Consider the following 17,616-nt stretch of genomic DNA (forward strand, 5'->3'; position numbering starts at 1 on the left):
TGTGTGTGTGTGTGTGTGTGTGTGTGTGTGTGTGTGTGTGTGTGTGTTTAGTTTTGTTTGGTAAACCCCCACGCAGTCTAAAATCTGCATATTAATTTTTGACTCCCCCCCCAAACTTAATTAGTAATAGTCTACTATTGGTAGGAAGCTTTACTGAGAACAGAAACAGCACAAACTTTTTATGTTCTATGTATTATATACTGCGTTCTTACAATAAAGCAATCTAGAGAAAAAATGTTAAAATCGTGAGAAAAAACATCTATAGTCTTGTAAAAAAAAAAAAAAAATAGGGGTGCCTGGGTGGCTCAGTTGGTTAAGCTCCTGCCTTCATCTCAGATCACGATCCCAGGGTCCTGGGATCAAGCCCTGAGTCGGGCTCCCTGCTCAGGCAGGGAGCCTGCTTCTCACTTGGCCCCCCTTTCCTGTCCCCCTTCCCCACTGTGCTATCTCTTGCTCTCTCTCTCTCCAAAAAAAAAAAAAAAAAAGTCTTCAGGAAAAAAAATCCACCTGTAAGTGGACCTATAGAGTTCAAACCTGTGTTTAAGGATTTTTTTTTTTTTTCTTTTTTTGAGAGTGAGTGAGCAACAGAGAGCACAAGCTGGGTGAAGGGCAGAGGGAGAAACAGACTCCCCACTGACTAGGGAGCCCGATGTGGAACTCGATCCTGGGACTCCAAAATTATGATCTCAGCCAAAGGCAGACGCTTAACTAACTGAGCCACCCAGGCACCCTAACTGTGTATTTTGAAAGGTCTTCTCCCAGGGTCATAATTTTTATTTTCCCTATGGTTTATTGTTTTAGTTTTTCCAGATTCTTTTTGCTACTTTTTTTTTTCCCCCAGATTACCTTGGCTATTCTTGTTTATTTTCCCATATTAACTTGAAAATCAGCTTGTCTGGTGTCTTATCTCCACCCCAGTTCATACTTGAGACATGTTTATTGTTTAGTTCATTTCTGGGCATTATCTTTTTATTTTTTATTTTTATTTTTTTAAAGATTTTATTTATTTATGTGACAGAGAGACACAGCGAGAGAGGGAACACAAGCAGGGGGAGTGGGAGAGGGAGAAGCAGGCTTCCCGCTGAGCAGGGAACCCGATGCGGGGCTCGATCCCAGGACCCTGGGATCATGACCTGAGCCGAAGGCAGACGCTTAACGACTGAGCCATCCAGGCACCCCTGGGCATTACCTTTTTAGTTACTGTTGTAAATACAGCCTTTTATTCCATTCGCTCTTCCATTTGATAGTAGGTATGCATGAATGCTGTTCATGTCTGTATTTTAACTTTGCAATTCTTCACTTAGCTTTTACTTTTGTAATAGATTTTAAAAGCGAATTTTGTTTTCCAATTCTTAATTGCTAACAGTGATCTTCCCACCTTTTTTTTTTAATGAATAGGTTTTGATGGTACCTTATTTGACTACTTCAATGGTTATGAAGATTTAAAAGATAAGAAAGTTAGGTTTGTTGGACATGCTAAACAGAGGATACAAGAAGATTATCTTCGAATTTTACGATATTTCCGGTAAGAGTTTTTAAAAAATACTTTAATAGTACAGATTTTAATATTCCAGAGCACAATTCCAATCATGTGAAATGCGCAGGTCAGAGTATAACATGGTAATATCCCAAATGTCTGCTTCTGATAGACTTATTAGTAAAATGTGACTTAACTCTCAGATCGTTCCCAAAACATAGATATTTACTCCATTCTGTGATGGTCTTTTATAGAATTCAGCTTTAAATCATTTTTTAAATGTCTGTTTTTCTTATTTCCTGCAGTGATCATTCATTATATAGATAACTGAATGTTTACCACAAGCCAACCACTTCCTGGTGCTTTGAATATGGAGGAATGAGTGTCTTTGCCTTCATATGGTTTACAGTTTTAGGTGGTCATGAGAAACCCTTAGATGAACTTCCTGAAAGCATGAAATAAATGTGGATGGTTTTGTGCATAGCCCTGATTTTTAAACTCCAGGCTGTAACCGTTTTTAAAAACGATTCTAACTGGCTAGTTTATGTCTAATATTTTTCACTGGTTGGGATCACATTTAGAATACTCTGTAACAGATCCTACATATTTTGTCAGTAAATGCTCTTCTCTTAAATTTGAGTATTTGCAGAAGTCTCTCTTTGCAAATAGAACACAGACTGACATCCATATTTACTGTCATTTAATCTACATTATTAATGAACTGAATTCTAAAGATGTGTTAGTATGGGTGTATTTTAAGGCTTCCAATTCTGAGATTGCTAGAAATACACTCCGTTGTCTGCAGCTAGAGGAGTCCTATTTGAAACCCTTCATTAAAAGTATTGATGGGCACAGAGAGACAAGCTTTGTACACTGTTCTGTTGATGGCATTCCAGTCTTTCCAAGAATGTTCTGCATTATTCATCCAGTATAGGTACCAGTTCCAGGAAGTACATTTGATGGCCATTCTAAATGTCTCAGTCACTGATTTGGAAATGAAAGTGAGTAGAGGTTTCTAGTTCTTGTTAATTAAGAAAGTTACTTAAAAAAAAATGGTTATTTATATTTTATTGGAGCTCAGGCTTTGTCATTTCAGAACAAAAGGAAGGTAAGGATTTGACCAGATGATGTCTATGGTTCCTCTTAAACCTAAATCTGTGTTGTCGCAGATGTATGGAATAGTACCAGTTAAATGAAAAACAAGATTTTTCTAGTGATATGCCAACATAGAGGTAACATGCTCTGAGAATTTTGTTTCGTAGGTTTTATGGGAGAATTGTGGACAAACCTGGTGACCACGATCCTGAGACTTTGGAAGCAATTGCAGAAAATGCGAAAGGCTTGGCTGGAATATCAGGAGAGAGGATTTGGGTGGAACTGAAAAAAATTCTTGTTGGTAACCATGTAAATCATTTGATTCACCTCCTCTATGATCTTGATGTGGCTCCTTACATAGGTGAGAGCAAGTTATAAAATACTTGAATTTTTTACAGTGAAACATCTGGTTTAAAATTTCATAGGGAAAAATGTTTGACTAATTCCAAAAAGAGAAATGCAGTATTTTAAAATAAGATAAACTTTGGGGTCCGGGGTGGGACACAGTGAGTGGCCTTTGGTGTCAGACCTGGGTTTGAATGATATCAGCTTTGTGATTTGGATTAGTTCCATGATCATTAGTTGCTGAATCCAAAAAAGGGGTGTGAGAGTAAAAGCATCCATCTAATAGAAGGGCTAAAAGATTCAGTGAGTTAATACGTCTAAAGCACTGAAAGAGTGACATACGTAGAAATTAATATTATATTCAGAAAGAACAGTGGTCTATGCTGGAGCACACTTCAGGAAACTTGGTGGTATGTCACATACAGTTTTCAATGGCAGTGTGGGGCGTGGATGGTCTGTAACAATAGGTCAGTGGGAAGTCATGAGTAAGTATCTCCCGTGAGTCTGACTCCACCACTAACTGCCTCAGGACCTCCTGATGTAGCTCTGTAATGGAAACTCATGTGTTAGGACTCCCCTAGGTGGGGACATTATGGGAAGGAATAGCAACAGTGTTTATAAGTGGTTAACCTGTAAGATGGAGCATCAGATTGAATCAGTGAGTTCTAGTGACAGGGCATTTTGTATACTACACTATGGTTGGTTGAGGATACAAGTGTAAAAAATCAAAATCGGTGAAAAACGTTTTTGTCCCTACAGGCTTACCTACTAATGCAAGTTTGGAAGAATTTAACAAAGTTAGTAAAAATGCTGACGGTTTTTCACCAAAGCCAATGACTCTCTTGGCCTCATTATTCAAAGTACAGGATGATGTCACAAAATTGGATTTGAGGTTGAAGATTTCAAAAGAAGAGAAGAACCTTGGTATATTCATCGTTAAAAACAGGAAAGATTTAGTTAAAGCAACGGATAGTTCAGAGCCACTGAAACCCTATCAAGACTTCATTATAGATGTAAGTATATACAGGCTTGGTCAGAACTAATTTATTAATATTAAGACCTACAGTGTGTTACGTGGATTTCATTTATTTTAAATGAAAAATTCCACCTTGGTTATTTATTTACCTTTTAGGATAGGATCATTAGCAAGCATTCTAATGTGAGATGGAACTTTAATGTTTGATTTTGGCCCTTAGTCTAGGGAATCTGACGCAATGAACCGCGTGTGTGAACTCCTGAAGTACCAGGGAGAGCATGGTCTTCTGCAGCAGATGCAGCAGTGGTGCATTCCACCATTTCCTGTGAGTGGCCATGACATCAGAAAAGTGGGCATTTCTTCAGGAAAAGAAATTGGGGCTCTGTTGCAGCAGTTGCGAGAACAGTGGAAAAAAAGTGGCTACCAAATGGAGAAAGACGAACTCCTAAGTTACATAAAGAAGAGCGAAAACTGATGAGAGCTGGCACTAAATAGCAGAAAATTTGGGGTAAGGCTAGGTTTTCTTCTCTCCCTCTCAGTGACATTTAAGAGACTTGACTATATAGCAGAATGAAAGCCAGCTTGGAGGACCTTCTCAGATCAACAGAGGTCTTTGTGAGTTTCTGGCAGTAAACTCAAGTCTACCTCCTCTTAAATCTCATTTATATCCATGAACCTTGTGCTGCTTCTGGAATAGTTCCTGCTGTGAATAGTACGGTTGGCTTCCCCTGTCTAGGCTTTATATATTTTTTTCCCCCCAGCATAGTGCATTACTGATCTTAAAAAGTGGTAACTATCCTTAAGAAAAAAGTGTTTGCTATTGAAATAACTACATTATTTTATCAATGTCTTAAGTGTTCTTACTTGAATTTAACACACTTAAATGAATTTAATTTCAACACAAACATGTTGAAATTAGTTGAAAGAATATCCTGTATAAAATTATGAAGACCAGGTATGTCCTGGGTGGCTGGCATTCATACACCTGAAACATGTTCTAGCAAGCTCTAAATTTTAGTATGTAGTTGATACTTTCCTTTGTCATAATGATTTCTTTATGCATGCTAAGCCTGAGAAAGACTGGCTTGACAGTTACTCTTGAGCCTTCAATAAACATTCTAATAAACATTCCCTTTGGAATTGGAAGATAAATGTGCTTATGTGTTATGTGACAGTATACATCAGGTTTCTCCTGTACCTTTAGTCGTTAATTTTTTTCACGAATTAAAAAGATATGGCCTACATTAAAATATCCATGACCAGGCTGCTACATACGCTTTTTAAAGGCTTGAGCCCTAAATGCTTTCAGTAGGTAAAGGGCTGTACGGTGCAAAGTATTGTTTCAGCTGGTACGTTCTAACATTTTATAATTGATTTGGCTTTTTGTATAGCCAGTCCTAGCATCTCTGTCCTCTGTGGGGACAAGTCAGTAATTTAAGTCCTATTAAGATCATAGAATCTCTATTCTAAATAGGAATTATGCAGAGATACCGCTATTTCAGAGGTCTTGTTTTGTTATGTATAAAACCAATTTAAAAGTGTTCTATGCATTTCTTTTACATATCAGAAAATTTTATTGGCCAGTGTCAATAAACAAAATAGAACACTGCGATTACACCCTTCAGGTGGCAAAAGTAAAAGCGGGGTGCCCTGTGACTGCTACTGGAATAGTGTTAAGACTATGTGAACAACTAGTATAGTCCTGTAAACCCAAGGTTCTCAGTAGCATTACAAAAACCCTACAACCTGGGGAGGTCCTACATTGCTTTTCATTTACCTCCTGTACATAAATATGCAATGTGAGATCCTCAGTTGATCGTTTTAGTCTAGGCACTCACAACCATTGCACATTTGGTAAAAGAAAAAACTGAGATTTAACAGTCGCCCCATTAGTTGAACTTTGCCCAGTTATGAAAACTGAAGGTAATTACACAAATGTGAAAGGATCCAATCAACACTTGAACATATAAGCAAAGAGGTAGGTGGCTAATCAGTATCTAGAGCTTCATCTTAATGCTTAAATTATCAGCTTGTGAGTAAATATTCTACATTATTTAAACAAAGAAAATGTGTAATTTTTGCTCTTAAACTTTAGATTTTCAATTGACATGGAACAAAGGTGCTTACAAAATACAGTCACTTGTAGCCTGATTGAAGGGAGGTTGTTTTAGTATCTCTGGTCCCTATTAGTTTAGGTTCAGATTGAAATTTGGAACAGAATAACTAGGGCGTTCAGACACACTGAGCAAATACATAAGTTACTGTTTTTCACTAATAATGCATAAGGAAATGAACACTATTTTGGGGCTCAAACTGCATATTTTAACGCTTTAATATTTTCAAAATTTACAAATCAATGTGAGAGAAACTCAAGAAAATTTTTGTCTCTTTCTTTTAAGGAACATGTACTTGGCACCCTAGCTTTGGGAACTTCTAAAAACTTGCTGTTGGTTCCATGTATCAGGAGCAAATGATTAACCTCGAGTTAGGGGAATTACAAATATGTTTGGCGCAAGAAAACCCATCTCCTCCCTTTGCTAAGAGGTCTTCGTATCCTAGCAGGCCAGAGTATAATGGTACCAAGCTAGATACTCCTAAAAACCAAGTTTTCTAGACTGCTTTTCATCCCTTTCAATAGTATATTTTAATTTAAATCTTCAAATACCCTTGACTAAGAAACTGCAACCTTCCACGTAATGTTGCTTTTTACTTAGGTATGCGTCAAAAGCAGTAATTTCCAAAGCAGATCTGATTTTACAAGACCAACTAGATAAATAACTTTATCTCTACTGTATTTGTTTATAAGCAAAGTATTACTTTGTCGGGGCTTATCTCATCTTCAGTGTCTGGGATTGTGGGCAACAGAGCAGATCGAGTCAAACCCCAAAATTTTTGAGGTGACATGTCTTTTTTGGTGGCTGTAAATTTCCATCCAATATGGCTTGCACAGATCCTACACTGGGCGATAGTCCAAGCATACCTACAAAATTAAAGAAAGGTATCAGCTAAGGAAACATTCTATACCCCAAGCCTATCATTGTATAAAGCTGTTATCAAGACAGAGCTAAATTCTATATGGTTTCCTGAAACACATTTGATTGTGTTCTTAAGCTGTGTTTTTTTCTCTCTTGGCATTGAGAAAAAACTTAATCTTGTTAATATGGATTAACTCGCAGGTACCTTTCCTTGGTTTTGTATTGCAGTCATGTTACAAAACACTATCCACCTCCAGAAATACTTACGAGTTAAAGTGGGGGGTGGGAGGGAGACATTATATGAATTTTTTTTACTTCTGAAGAATGATTTTGTCAGAAAATTCATCCAGAAAATCAAACTATAACTAGAAAAATAAACCAAACCATATTAACTGAAACCATTTCTTACTTCCCTAGGTATATCTCACATATCTATTAACAAGTTAATTCTAGTTTTAATCCTTAATAAGGGTGTTAAATAAGCTTGGACAATCCAAGTGATATGGTCCTACATCCAAAACGGCAATTATTTTTAGAGAAAGCCTTGGGGGGGGGGGGGTCTTAAGCAGACATGGGGCTTCCTGAGATCATGACCTGAGCAGAAACTAAAAGATGCTTAACCAGCTTTGCTCCTCAGGTGCCCCCAAAAGGACAATTATAATCATTCATACTCTGCTTGCCTCTTTCAAAATAAAAGACTGACCCAGAATTTGGAAGAAAAGACTATTAACACATTCCCTCAGCCTTACTAGTTCCCAGGTGGTGCTGCTAGTTCCAGGCTCATACTTTGAAGGCCACTGGGCTAAAGAAAGAAAAAAAATGAAGAAAACCAGGATTCAGTGCCTTTCCAGCTGTTTTGTTATTGCTTGGGAAATAGTCTCTGGTTTGACATATTACAGAATATGGTTCAGATACAGTTTTACTGGATTCTAAGCCAGCTGGTTTTCAGAATGAGCTAAAATGAAAATGAAAAGTAGGAAAATGAAAAGTCTGGATTAAATGTATAGTTAATTTAAAGATAACTGCAGCTGCCAACCTTCTAACTTTATATTTAGTGAGAGTATGCCAAACTAGCTGTTACTAGCCATTGATAAAATGAAGAACATTTAAATAGAATTATTCATCTCACTGTCTATTTTTGATTACAATTCTAACGACTCTGCTTAGGACTGTGTCCGATTAAGGCAAACCCACTCCCCAAAAAAAGTAACCACCACATTACCCAGGAAACCAGCTGTGCTCTGTAGAAGGCCGGCCTATCAGATTCAAGTTGCAAGCTTTATACACTGTAAGTGTCTCATGCACATATCCATGAGGATTCACATAAGCTGCCATTGGTCCACATAAGGATAAACTACAAGACAGAATCAGCACAGAAGTCAAAATGGGAAGGAAAAAAATGTCTAATGGGGTTATAAGAGGTAATATCAGAACTTTAGTATGTGAACAGGAGGTTGGGAGTGAGCCCAGTTTCATTAGTCTACATGTTTGTAAAACAGGGAGCTCATCTAAAGGAGTCTCAGAGTGGAAGTACAGTGAAAAGGTCCTATTTAGTCATCCTTGGGCAACTGATTACCTTGTAGGCAACAGTTTCTTTACTGTCCTGATTTATAATTATGAATAAGTACTAAGATAATTCTTAACTCTTATGTCACACAGCATCAGTACATGTTCAGAAGCATGTCCCACTTTACCTTTGGGCCCTATGTCTGCCTGGAAGATCATACCTGAGGCATTCATGTTAGGCCCTTAATCACTAAGAAGATAAACAGATTACCAAGCAGGAATAGGGAAAAAAAAGGATTGCCCCTTTGTTTGACTTTAGCATGCTCATTACCTGTGAATAATATCTTACATAATCATTGCTCCTGAGTACCCAATCAGGAAGGGTGTCTTAACTCCCCACATTGCATTCGCTGAATGATTATTATTTAATAGGGGGAGATTTATGGGAGATGGAAATAGTATGGTCTTGACCATAACTCTGTTACAGAAGTTGGGAAAATGTATTCAGAAGTATACTAAAAATGTAATAAAGCTCTCACCTGAATATTTCATTTTTGGTTGTTATTTCTGTTTCTTGACATTGTTTACAGCAAAGAGACGTGCACTAAAAAATTTAAGAGAAAATTAGTGGGGAAAATTCACAGTTTAATTATGTAATTACATAGCTCACCAAGAAACTTCTCTGAAGTATTGATCCCATACATAGGTTTTCCTTCCAATCATTCAAAAATGGAGTTTTAAAGTAGGACCAAGAAAACCTCTGAGATCTGACACTTATAAAAACTACTGGCTTTGTAGGACAAGGAGTGACAGAAACATATAGGCACAGATGCTCCATGTAGAAATGGAGTGTTTTCACAAACTCCAAGTGTTTGAGGGATGTAAAAACAATCTGTATCATCCCAAATGAAATGTCTAAATCATGTAAAACTAGCGGGGTGCCTGAGTGGCTCAGTAGGTTAAGCGTCTGCCTTCGGCTCCAGTCATGATCTCAGGGTCCTGGGATCGAGCCCTGTGTCAGGCTCCCTGCTCGGCAGAGAGTCTGTTTCCCCTCTCCCTCTGCCCACCTCCCCATGCTTGCTCACTCACTCACTCAAAATCTTTAAAAAAACAAAGTAAAACTAGCAAACAACTAGTTTTCTAATTGCATGACTACATGACTGGGTCCCATAGATTATCAAGCCTAAAAGAGGTGTCACGAACATGGTCACTTTACTCACTTTATTCATAATATCTAGTTCACAGCGAAGTCGTTGGATGGCACTACCAATTTTAAGGAGCTGAATCCTTAATACATCATCAATAGGAAGACAAGCAGCTACTCTGTAAGAAAAATCTTAAAGACATGGTGGTTTTTCAAGTTTTTGAAGCAGATAAGTAACAGATGACATATGAATCAGACAATGTCTTTTTGAGATAAACCCTCTCTCTACAGGGCTCCCAAAGAATGTATTTGACATAATACTAAAATACACTAGCTAGTGAGTACATATTCTTAGGAAGTTCTGAAATTAATTTATTTTTCCATAATTGGTTTTAGAAATGTCTTTTATTTACTTATTTTTAGCAGTATAGGCAGTATTGGCTTATAGAAGCCAAATTACACTGTCAAGATGTGAGAAGAGCGAGGTCCGAGAGAGCTGCGCCCCAGGGTTTGGGTTTCTGACTTTTATCAACAGGTTTTTTTTTTTGGTCTTTTAAACATGAAAATCAAACCCATGGTATAAGAAGTCAATCTGCTAAAAGACTAGAAAAATGGCTACAGTAACTGGACCTAATAACCAGAGCAATGATAGGTACATAAGATAAATAAGTCTTAGAATTAGGATCCTTTTGAAAGGCATCTTAAAGAAAAGGGAGAGTTCTGACACTCAAGTTTTTGGATGTGCCCGTTTACTGCAATTTGGTCTACGGCCACACCACCCTGAATATGCCCGATCTCGTCTGCAATTTGAACTTAACAGGAAAACTTTAAGATTAGAGTACTCAGAAAATTTAAGAACTTTGTTACATTTAAAAAATCCTCATTTTTTTAAAAGCCCAAAAACAAATATGTTTTCAGAGCAAATAAAAATATTAAAATTTTTGGTTTCATTAAACAAAAATAATTTAGTAAAATATCAAAGGCCACAGGAAGGAAGCTGACTTTTCATACCTATTGGATTTGAAGGAAGAGAATCATCTTTTAGATTTTCGTCCCATTCATGTAGCTGTTTCTTGATTCTATCCATTAAAGTTTCCTTGTTTAAAGTAAAAGCAGCCATAATAAGGTTCACAGACTTTTTAGAACATACTGCTAGATTTTCAACTCTCTTTAATAAAACTAATATATTAATACCAATTTAAGTCTTCACTCTACTAAAATCTGAGTCCCAGTTTAAAAGTGTCTGTTTTCTTATGCTCAGATGATCAAAGCCCCAGCTTGTGTGCCTGGCACTAAGTTAGCTTTCCAGGCCTCTCCCCTCCACTGTCTCTTTCCCTACTGGCACATGCTCCTGACTCACTGCCTTCTAAGTGTTTTTTGATCAACTGTGTGGAACTGGTCTCCCTTCTCCCCCTTTCTAGGATGGCTTTTCTGACTCTGTTCATAGGGATAGTGGCTCCTAAAAACTTCACGAGCACTTGCTACCTACATACCTTACTTGGCACCTATTTAGTACACAAGAGTACCTACTATCTTTTCACAAATACTTGTCTGTTGTGTTATCTGTAATGGCCCAAAGCTGCTGCAGGGCAGAGTGAACTGTAGTTTCCTTTAGTGTTGTGCTTGTGATAAGTGTTCAACCTTCAGTGTTTAGTCTTCCCAAGCAAGAGTCCATATCTGTGCGTGAGGTGATTCACTAAGGGAAATGACTGACATTTGTTGAGTGCCTACTGTGTGCCAAGTACAATGACTATCATTATCCCCATTTTTTAAAATCAATTTCTTTAGGTAAGTAATTTGCCCCATGCCACAGAGGAAATGATAGAAAAGCTTCGAACAGTGTTTGTGTCTAAAACCCAGATTCTTTGAAGAATTCCAGTTTAAGTTTTGCAAGGCATGGTGATACTGAAGTATTACAATTTGAGGAGCAAAATGCTTGTGGATATAATAGACTAACTGGGGATCAGGAGATAATAAGTTCATATATTTAGGAAAAAAAAACAAACATTGTTATGGGATTCTTTAATTTTCTAAATTCTACCTACACTTACCACATTTCAAATCCTTAATAGACCCCAAAATGTCTCATCTTGTCCTGAATTTATAAGCCACTAAAAACTGGGAAAATGAAAAATTCTATAGATTAAAGGCAAAGTAAGTCCAGTAGTATCTGATGCAAATGCTCTACCTAAATGTAAAGGATGCTCTACTTAAATGTAAAGGATGGCATTAGTTCTGAAAATGAGATACCACTGAGTATGAAAGCCTATGTTTCATTCTAATGACCCTTAATTATGAACAGGCTTACCGTAGAAAGAAAAATGTACCAGGTAATACTTACAGCATCATATAAGGAATATAGCCAGCGAGGCCATGAAGTCAAATTTGCACAATGAAACTTTCTCTGAAAACAGAAAAAAGAAAGTCACTTAAGAAACTCTATAAAGATTCTTATAGTGGAAAGAAAAATATTTGAAAATCGATTTTGGCTCTGGAAAAGATTTTTTAATTTCAAAAATATGGAACATTTTGTAGATAACCCTGTAACAGATGATTTTCTATTAAATTTGACAATCATGTTTTTATATCTTTATATTGTACCTAGAATCCTCTCCTACTGGCAAAATTTAAGTATAAAATTTCAGTGCCAAGCAAACTTAGTAAAATTAAGATGAACTTGAAGAGTGACTAAACATACTTCTGTTGACCACATTATCTGCTTTTATACTATTGATTACTTGTTCAGTATATAAGCAGTGAAAACTCAAAATATCATCCAAATGGTCTTTGTGTAAAACTTTAAATGGCTTTCAACTGAATTACCTTACCACAGGAGCAAACATAAGAAATTCGGCAATTCCAAGAAAACAATGATCATACACTTAAGACTCAACATGATTAAGTCCCCATTTCACAGAATCAGAGAAAGGGGAAAACCACTGCGTATGTCTTCCAATTGTATTTTGGAATCCAAATGAAAGCATGCCTAAAACCATAGAAAAATGTGAATTATACTTAAATTCCAGTGCAATTTCTATGTTTGATGAGAAGGCTTGATAATCATTAAGATGTCAGTCCTCAAAGTATATATTAAATGTAATACCAATGAGACTGGAATTTAGAAGGGTAAGTTAAAGTTGATTTGGAAAAATAAATGTATAAAACCTACCAAGAAAGTTTGGAAAGAGAAGTATTCTAGAGGACACAAAAACATGCCTGAGAGAACGCACTGCAGTAGTGCTGTTAACAGCAACAAACTGAAAACAACCTAAACGTCAAGGTACAATAGATTGTTGTGTATGTATGTAAGAGAGGATATGCTGCACCTGATCAAACAAGGCATATCAAACCCACAGAGTATAATGAGTGATTTCATCTTTCTCAATAAAGAAAACAAAACCTACATAGGTACAGATATTCATACTTTTGTAAACTGTCAGACATCGGCCATGACACATGAAAAGTAGGTGGGAACGGAGGAAGGTGGGGACTGTCCCAGAGTGGAAGAGGAAAAGCAAGCTACAAGACTTAACAAAATGAAAGGGAAATCTCATGTTTGTACCTGCAAGACCAAATGAACGGGTATGAAATGGGGTAGGTACACGACATGTAGGAAAGACTTGGCGGACTTGGTTGACAGTTACGAACTAACTCTTGGGCTGCAGAGCTCACATCCTACTCTCTCCGCATCCTATGGTTTTGAAGACATCCCGAATCTAAAATGAGACAATAACGTTCCCCTTCTGTAACAGCCAGAAATGGGAACTTCAATTGTCAGGGATCAGGATGCTAAGAAGGGTCAAGAGTTTGCTTCAGGGATGATCAGTCTGGAGCTGCCATCAAGGGGACATGATAATCGTTTTCAAGTATTTGAGGGTACTACTACATGGATGAGGATAGACTTGTTTTTCAAGGCTCATGAACCACTGGATTCTTTAATGAGAATTTTTGGTTCAATATAATCCTTCTTGTATTTGAAGCTACCAAGAGATGGGTTTGGGATGGCCTCCAAGTATGTGTTCAAAAAGTGATTTAAGCCAGAAGAGCCAGAACATAAGACACTTAAGTTACTCTCCAATCAGTTCTTTACGTTTCAGACAAAAAAAACTAAGGCTAAGGATTTAAGTCACAGTACAAATAAATACTACAGAATAAACACAGAATAAACACAGAATAAAAACATGCTAAAGCAGCCTATCAGGTAACCCTGACTATTCAGTAATAGCAAAGGCGACCACTGTACATTTCTTACAAAAATTCTGCGTTTGGTAGCATTATCATCCCCATTCTAAAGATAAGGAAACAGAAGCACAGGATGGTAAAACGTGCCCAAGGTCACAGTTCATTAATGGGGCGTTGCTAGGCTGTGCATCCAGGAGTCTGACTCTAACCATTACTCAGATATTAAAAAAATATTTTGAGCACCCAATATGTGTCAGGCATTATCTTGATGCATTTGGGGTATACCAGTGATTAAAACAAAAAAATACTAAAATCATTGTCCTGTAGAGCATTATGTTCTAGTGCAGAGAAGCTTACTTTCTAGTGGTATACTCAGAATTACAAAATGACAAAAATGCAACGAAGCTTCAGTGTGGCTGATTGACACACACTACACACTCCCAGCTCAGTTAATATACACTTAGAATGATGTGAGAATGATCATTTTTGTAATACAAAAGCATATAATTTTATTTGGTACCCATGTCAAGATAAAGAGAAACCAAACCAATTTATTCATCTATAAACATTCCTTCCCATGAGAATATAAGGCGAACAGGGCATGGCTGGCTAGTCTACTAAGAACAGCGCAGCGGGTCAGGATGGTTACCACGTGCCCTGCCGCCCACGCATGCTTGGAGAATGTGACCAAGCTGCAATGCAGGTATCTCAGTTCTGTAACTTTTTAAAGTGAGAAGGCCAATAAAATTCTCTTATCAGGATTATCTTAACAGATTCTAAAGTTCCATTTATAGATCAATTAAATATATTTAGCCTCAATATTTGTGATGTGCTTTATACAGTCAACTATACAAACTGAAGAGAAGTATACCAGAAAAGACTAGCTAGCTTGTACAGAGCAGATAATGCCCAAATTTAGGCCATTTCAATATCTCAAATTTAGAAGTCCAATTTAGACTTTTGACACAATAGCAGAGGCTCCTGTCTCATATCTGGGTAATAGTGATGGTAAGTTCTAGCAATTTATGGGCATTCTTCACATATATCAACACCATGACTTAACTTCTTAAAAGGGCTATCCCTCAAAAAATTTTAATACTAGCCCCAAAGTTAGGTGCTTAAAAGTGACCAATGACTGATTCTCTAGTGAAGAAGTATTCACTCTGGGAACAGGATTTACTATCGAAAGCAGGCAGAAAGGCCCTTAAAATGAAATCTCTGTTACCTGAACATAATCCATCACATTCTTCCATTTTTAAGCTTCATAACTATAGCTCCAACTTTGCCTTCCAACAATGTGGGATATTAAAAAAATGTGAAGCTCCACTTAAATGGCTCTTTGAAGGGCAACGAAATTGGAAGAGTAATTTAAAAGGCTAAACATGAATAGTAAATCATTACCACTGATACACACAGTGACCAAAGGTGATCATTTACTGTATTAAATCCCATCACAATCTGCAATGTAAATAATGAAAATAATCTATCCAAGTAATTCAATAGCTACTAGTTTTTGTTTCCTTCCTTCTTTTACCAAATCCCTACTTGCATGTAAAACGGGAGACGGAAGGATATGCTCTTCCCTGCTCTGAGAGTTCTGACCTCCTCCCGGCAGATGCACACACCTACAGGGGTAAGATGTATGCCCGGGAAATCACGACTGTTCGCGGGAGTCCCTGACTACACAGGGCCTACGATTTCAAGACTTTTTTCTTCTTTAGTATAAAAACAGGCAACAGATGCTATTTTTTTTACTGCTCCTATTATTCTGGGACAAGACAAAACCAGATTCTGAAGTTCCTATGGGAAGGTGAAGCGATAGTAGCCTTCACAAACACCTTGAAAAAAGAGACCAGTAAGGGGTTACCAGTCATACTTACATTTATAAAAATTATAAATTGTCAACGGTTATAACAGTATTGTGGAGGTACACAAATAGACTGACAACAAAGCAGAAGAGAAAGAATCATGAATTTGGTCTACATGATATCTGGTCATATCAGTAAAGGAAAATATGAGCTTTTCAGAAAATGCTAACAGGACAATAGGGAGCCATCAGGAAAAAAAGTAGAATTGAATTCACACCAGGATAAACCATACGTGGATAAAAGCTTACAAGTTTTGATTTCGTTAAAAGCAATGAAATCAACAATCAAAAGTAAAAGATCATTTTTAATATTTTTTAAAAAATAAAGATTCCTCTGTACAGGGAAGTCATTTCTAGCTATAATTCAGAATACAGAGGCATTAACAAAGAAAGGTAAATTCAACTACATAAGAGAAAAAACCTTTCTGTAATGCACCAAAGACAAAGTCAAAAGACAAGTCACAAACCAGGGAAAATGTTTGGAACCTATTAATTACAGGCAAAGGGATAAGTTTCCTGACGTATGAAAAACTCCTAAAAATCTACAAAGGGCAAATACAATGAACAGATACTTCCCAATAAAGGAAATACAAATTGCTATTCAACACAAAATGTTACATCTCATTCATATCCAAAGAAGTTCAAATTAAACCTCCAACAAGATTCTGTATTTTACTTATCAGATCATCAAAAATTAAGTTGGACACGACACAGTTTGTGAAGCCAGTCATCAGGGTACACATAGCAACAACCTCCTTAGTAAGGTACTTCGAAAATATCTGTCAAAATTACAAATGCAGCTTCCCTATGATCCAATAATCCCATGTCTCAAAATTTATCATAAATATTTACATGTATGAGAGGTCATTGTACACTGTCATCCTTAGGGGACTGGTTATATACATGACAGGGCAGCCACGCAAGAGAACACCGTGCAGCTCTAGCAGCAACAAGGAAGCCGTGCTCCTAAAGCCCACACAGAAGAATCTCCTGGTCCACGACAGTGTGTATCCTTCCACATAAGAAAACAGAACGAAATGAGAGTATTTGTGTCTTCATAGAGAAACTGTGGCAGACTTGGAAACTAACACGTGAGTCCGCATTAGAGGGCCTTGCCCTTTGGAATCAGTGTTCAGTTCTTCCCTGCTCCATATGGGCATGGCTTATAAATTTAGCAAGACTAGAAAGATGAGCTTCGATCACTTTCTTAATTTGTTTCCACCTTTCATTTCTTTTTACATTTCATATTCAACTCTTTTTTGATGAACACAGTAGGGCTGTATAAAGGAACGAAGAGATAGTCTGATCAAGGAGAGAGTGCACTTAAAAACGTTTACGTCATACTCCCGAGTAGGTTAAAGAAAAGTTTCCTCACTGTGAGAACCCCACTACAATAAACCCAGCGAGGAGTGAAAGGCACTGTGATAGGAAATAAGTAAACTTTAGTTTCAAAGATCAAATCACAGAAGAAGGAACATTTCCAGATGGAAGTGAGTTCTGGAAGAGTGTTCCAGATTATACTGGCCTAACTCCTTAGTGATTAGGGACATCTTCTCTGATGCAGCCCTGTCAGAATGGAAGATGACACAGGCATACTTGTGGAAGCTTAATTTTATGTGATTTGGGATGTGCAGTTCTCAACGGCAAATGTGAAGGGAAGCGTATGCAAACGGTTTCAAGGTTCACTGAATACACATCAGGAAGACTACACTTCAAGACCCTTTAAGTACCATTTCTGCTGAAAAAGTGTGTGGCAACCTGAGAAGCTTGGGTTGGTTTAGAATCATGTAAGCATCTCCCAATTCTGACTAACTACTCAGATATGGAGACAAATGTATGTACTGCTTCAGACCCTGGTGGGAAATATGAGGCAGATGTGAATAAACTCTATGAAGAGAGGAGTGAATTGAGCCTTAGATCCATCTACAGACAAGCGGTGTTACATGATCCACTCCTGTGGTAAGTCAGCACCCGGCTAAAAGCACGGTAAGCCGAACCACTGAGACAGTACCAACGCACATGGAGTTCCCGCCAAGGGCATCTACCATC

The 17,616-nt window shown here is 37.4% G+C and overlaps 2 protein-coding genes across 12 annotated transcripts in view; one reads left to right on the top strand and one right to left on the bottom strand.

Annotated features, from left to right (window-relative positions):
- The window catches only part of TRNT1 (tRNA nucleotidyl transferase 1), a 19,953-nt gene extending 14,908 nt beyond the window's left edge, over window positions 1-5,045 (top strand). For both annotated transcript variants that reach the window (XM_025884723.2, XM_073901567.1), the window contains exons 5-8: window positions 1,399-1,525; window positions 2,740-2,933; window positions 3,677-3,930; window positions 4,114-5,045. In XM_025884723.2, coding sequence (XP_025740508.1) covers window positions 1,399-1,525; window positions 2,740-2,933; window positions 3,677-3,930; window positions 4,114-4,368 — 830 coding nt within the window. In that variant the 3' untranslated portion in view covers window positions 4,369-5,045. The remainder of the gene's footprint in view (window positions 1-1,398; window positions 1,526-2,739; window positions 2,934-3,676; window positions 3,931-4,113) is intronic.
- Window positions 1,396-17,616, bottom strand: part of CRBN (cereblon) — a 35,954-nt gene continuing 19,733 nt past the window's right edge. For all 10 annotated transcript variants that reach the window (XM_025884717.2, XM_073901564.1, XM_073901565.1 and 7 more), the window contains 6 exons: window positions 11,860-11,922; window positions 10,530-10,614; window positions 9,595-9,710; window positions 8,914-8,978; window positions 8,091-8,222; window positions 1,396-6,873 (listed from right to left, as the gene is read on the bottom strand). In XM_025884717.2, the coding sequence (XP_025740502.1) occupies window positions 6,693-6,873; window positions 8,091-8,222; window positions 8,914-8,978; window positions 9,595-9,710; window positions 10,530-10,614; window positions 11,860-11,922 (642 nt within the window). In that variant the 3' untranslated portion in view covers window positions 1,396-6,692. The remainder of the gene's footprint in view (window positions 6,874-8,090; window positions 8,223-8,913; window positions 8,979-9,594; window positions 9,711-10,529; window positions 10,615-11,859; window positions 11,923-17,616) is intronic.

The sequence above is a fragment of the Callorhinus ursinus genome, unplaced genomic scaffold, assembly GCF_003265705.2.
Source record: "Callorhinus ursinus isolate GAN/ISIS: 27379988/994484 unplaced genomic scaffold, GSC_fseal_2.0 scaffold15, whole genome shotgun sequence".
Lineage (NCBI taxonomy): Eukaryota > Metazoa > Chordata > Mammalia > Carnivora > Otariidae > Callorhinus > Callorhinus ursinus.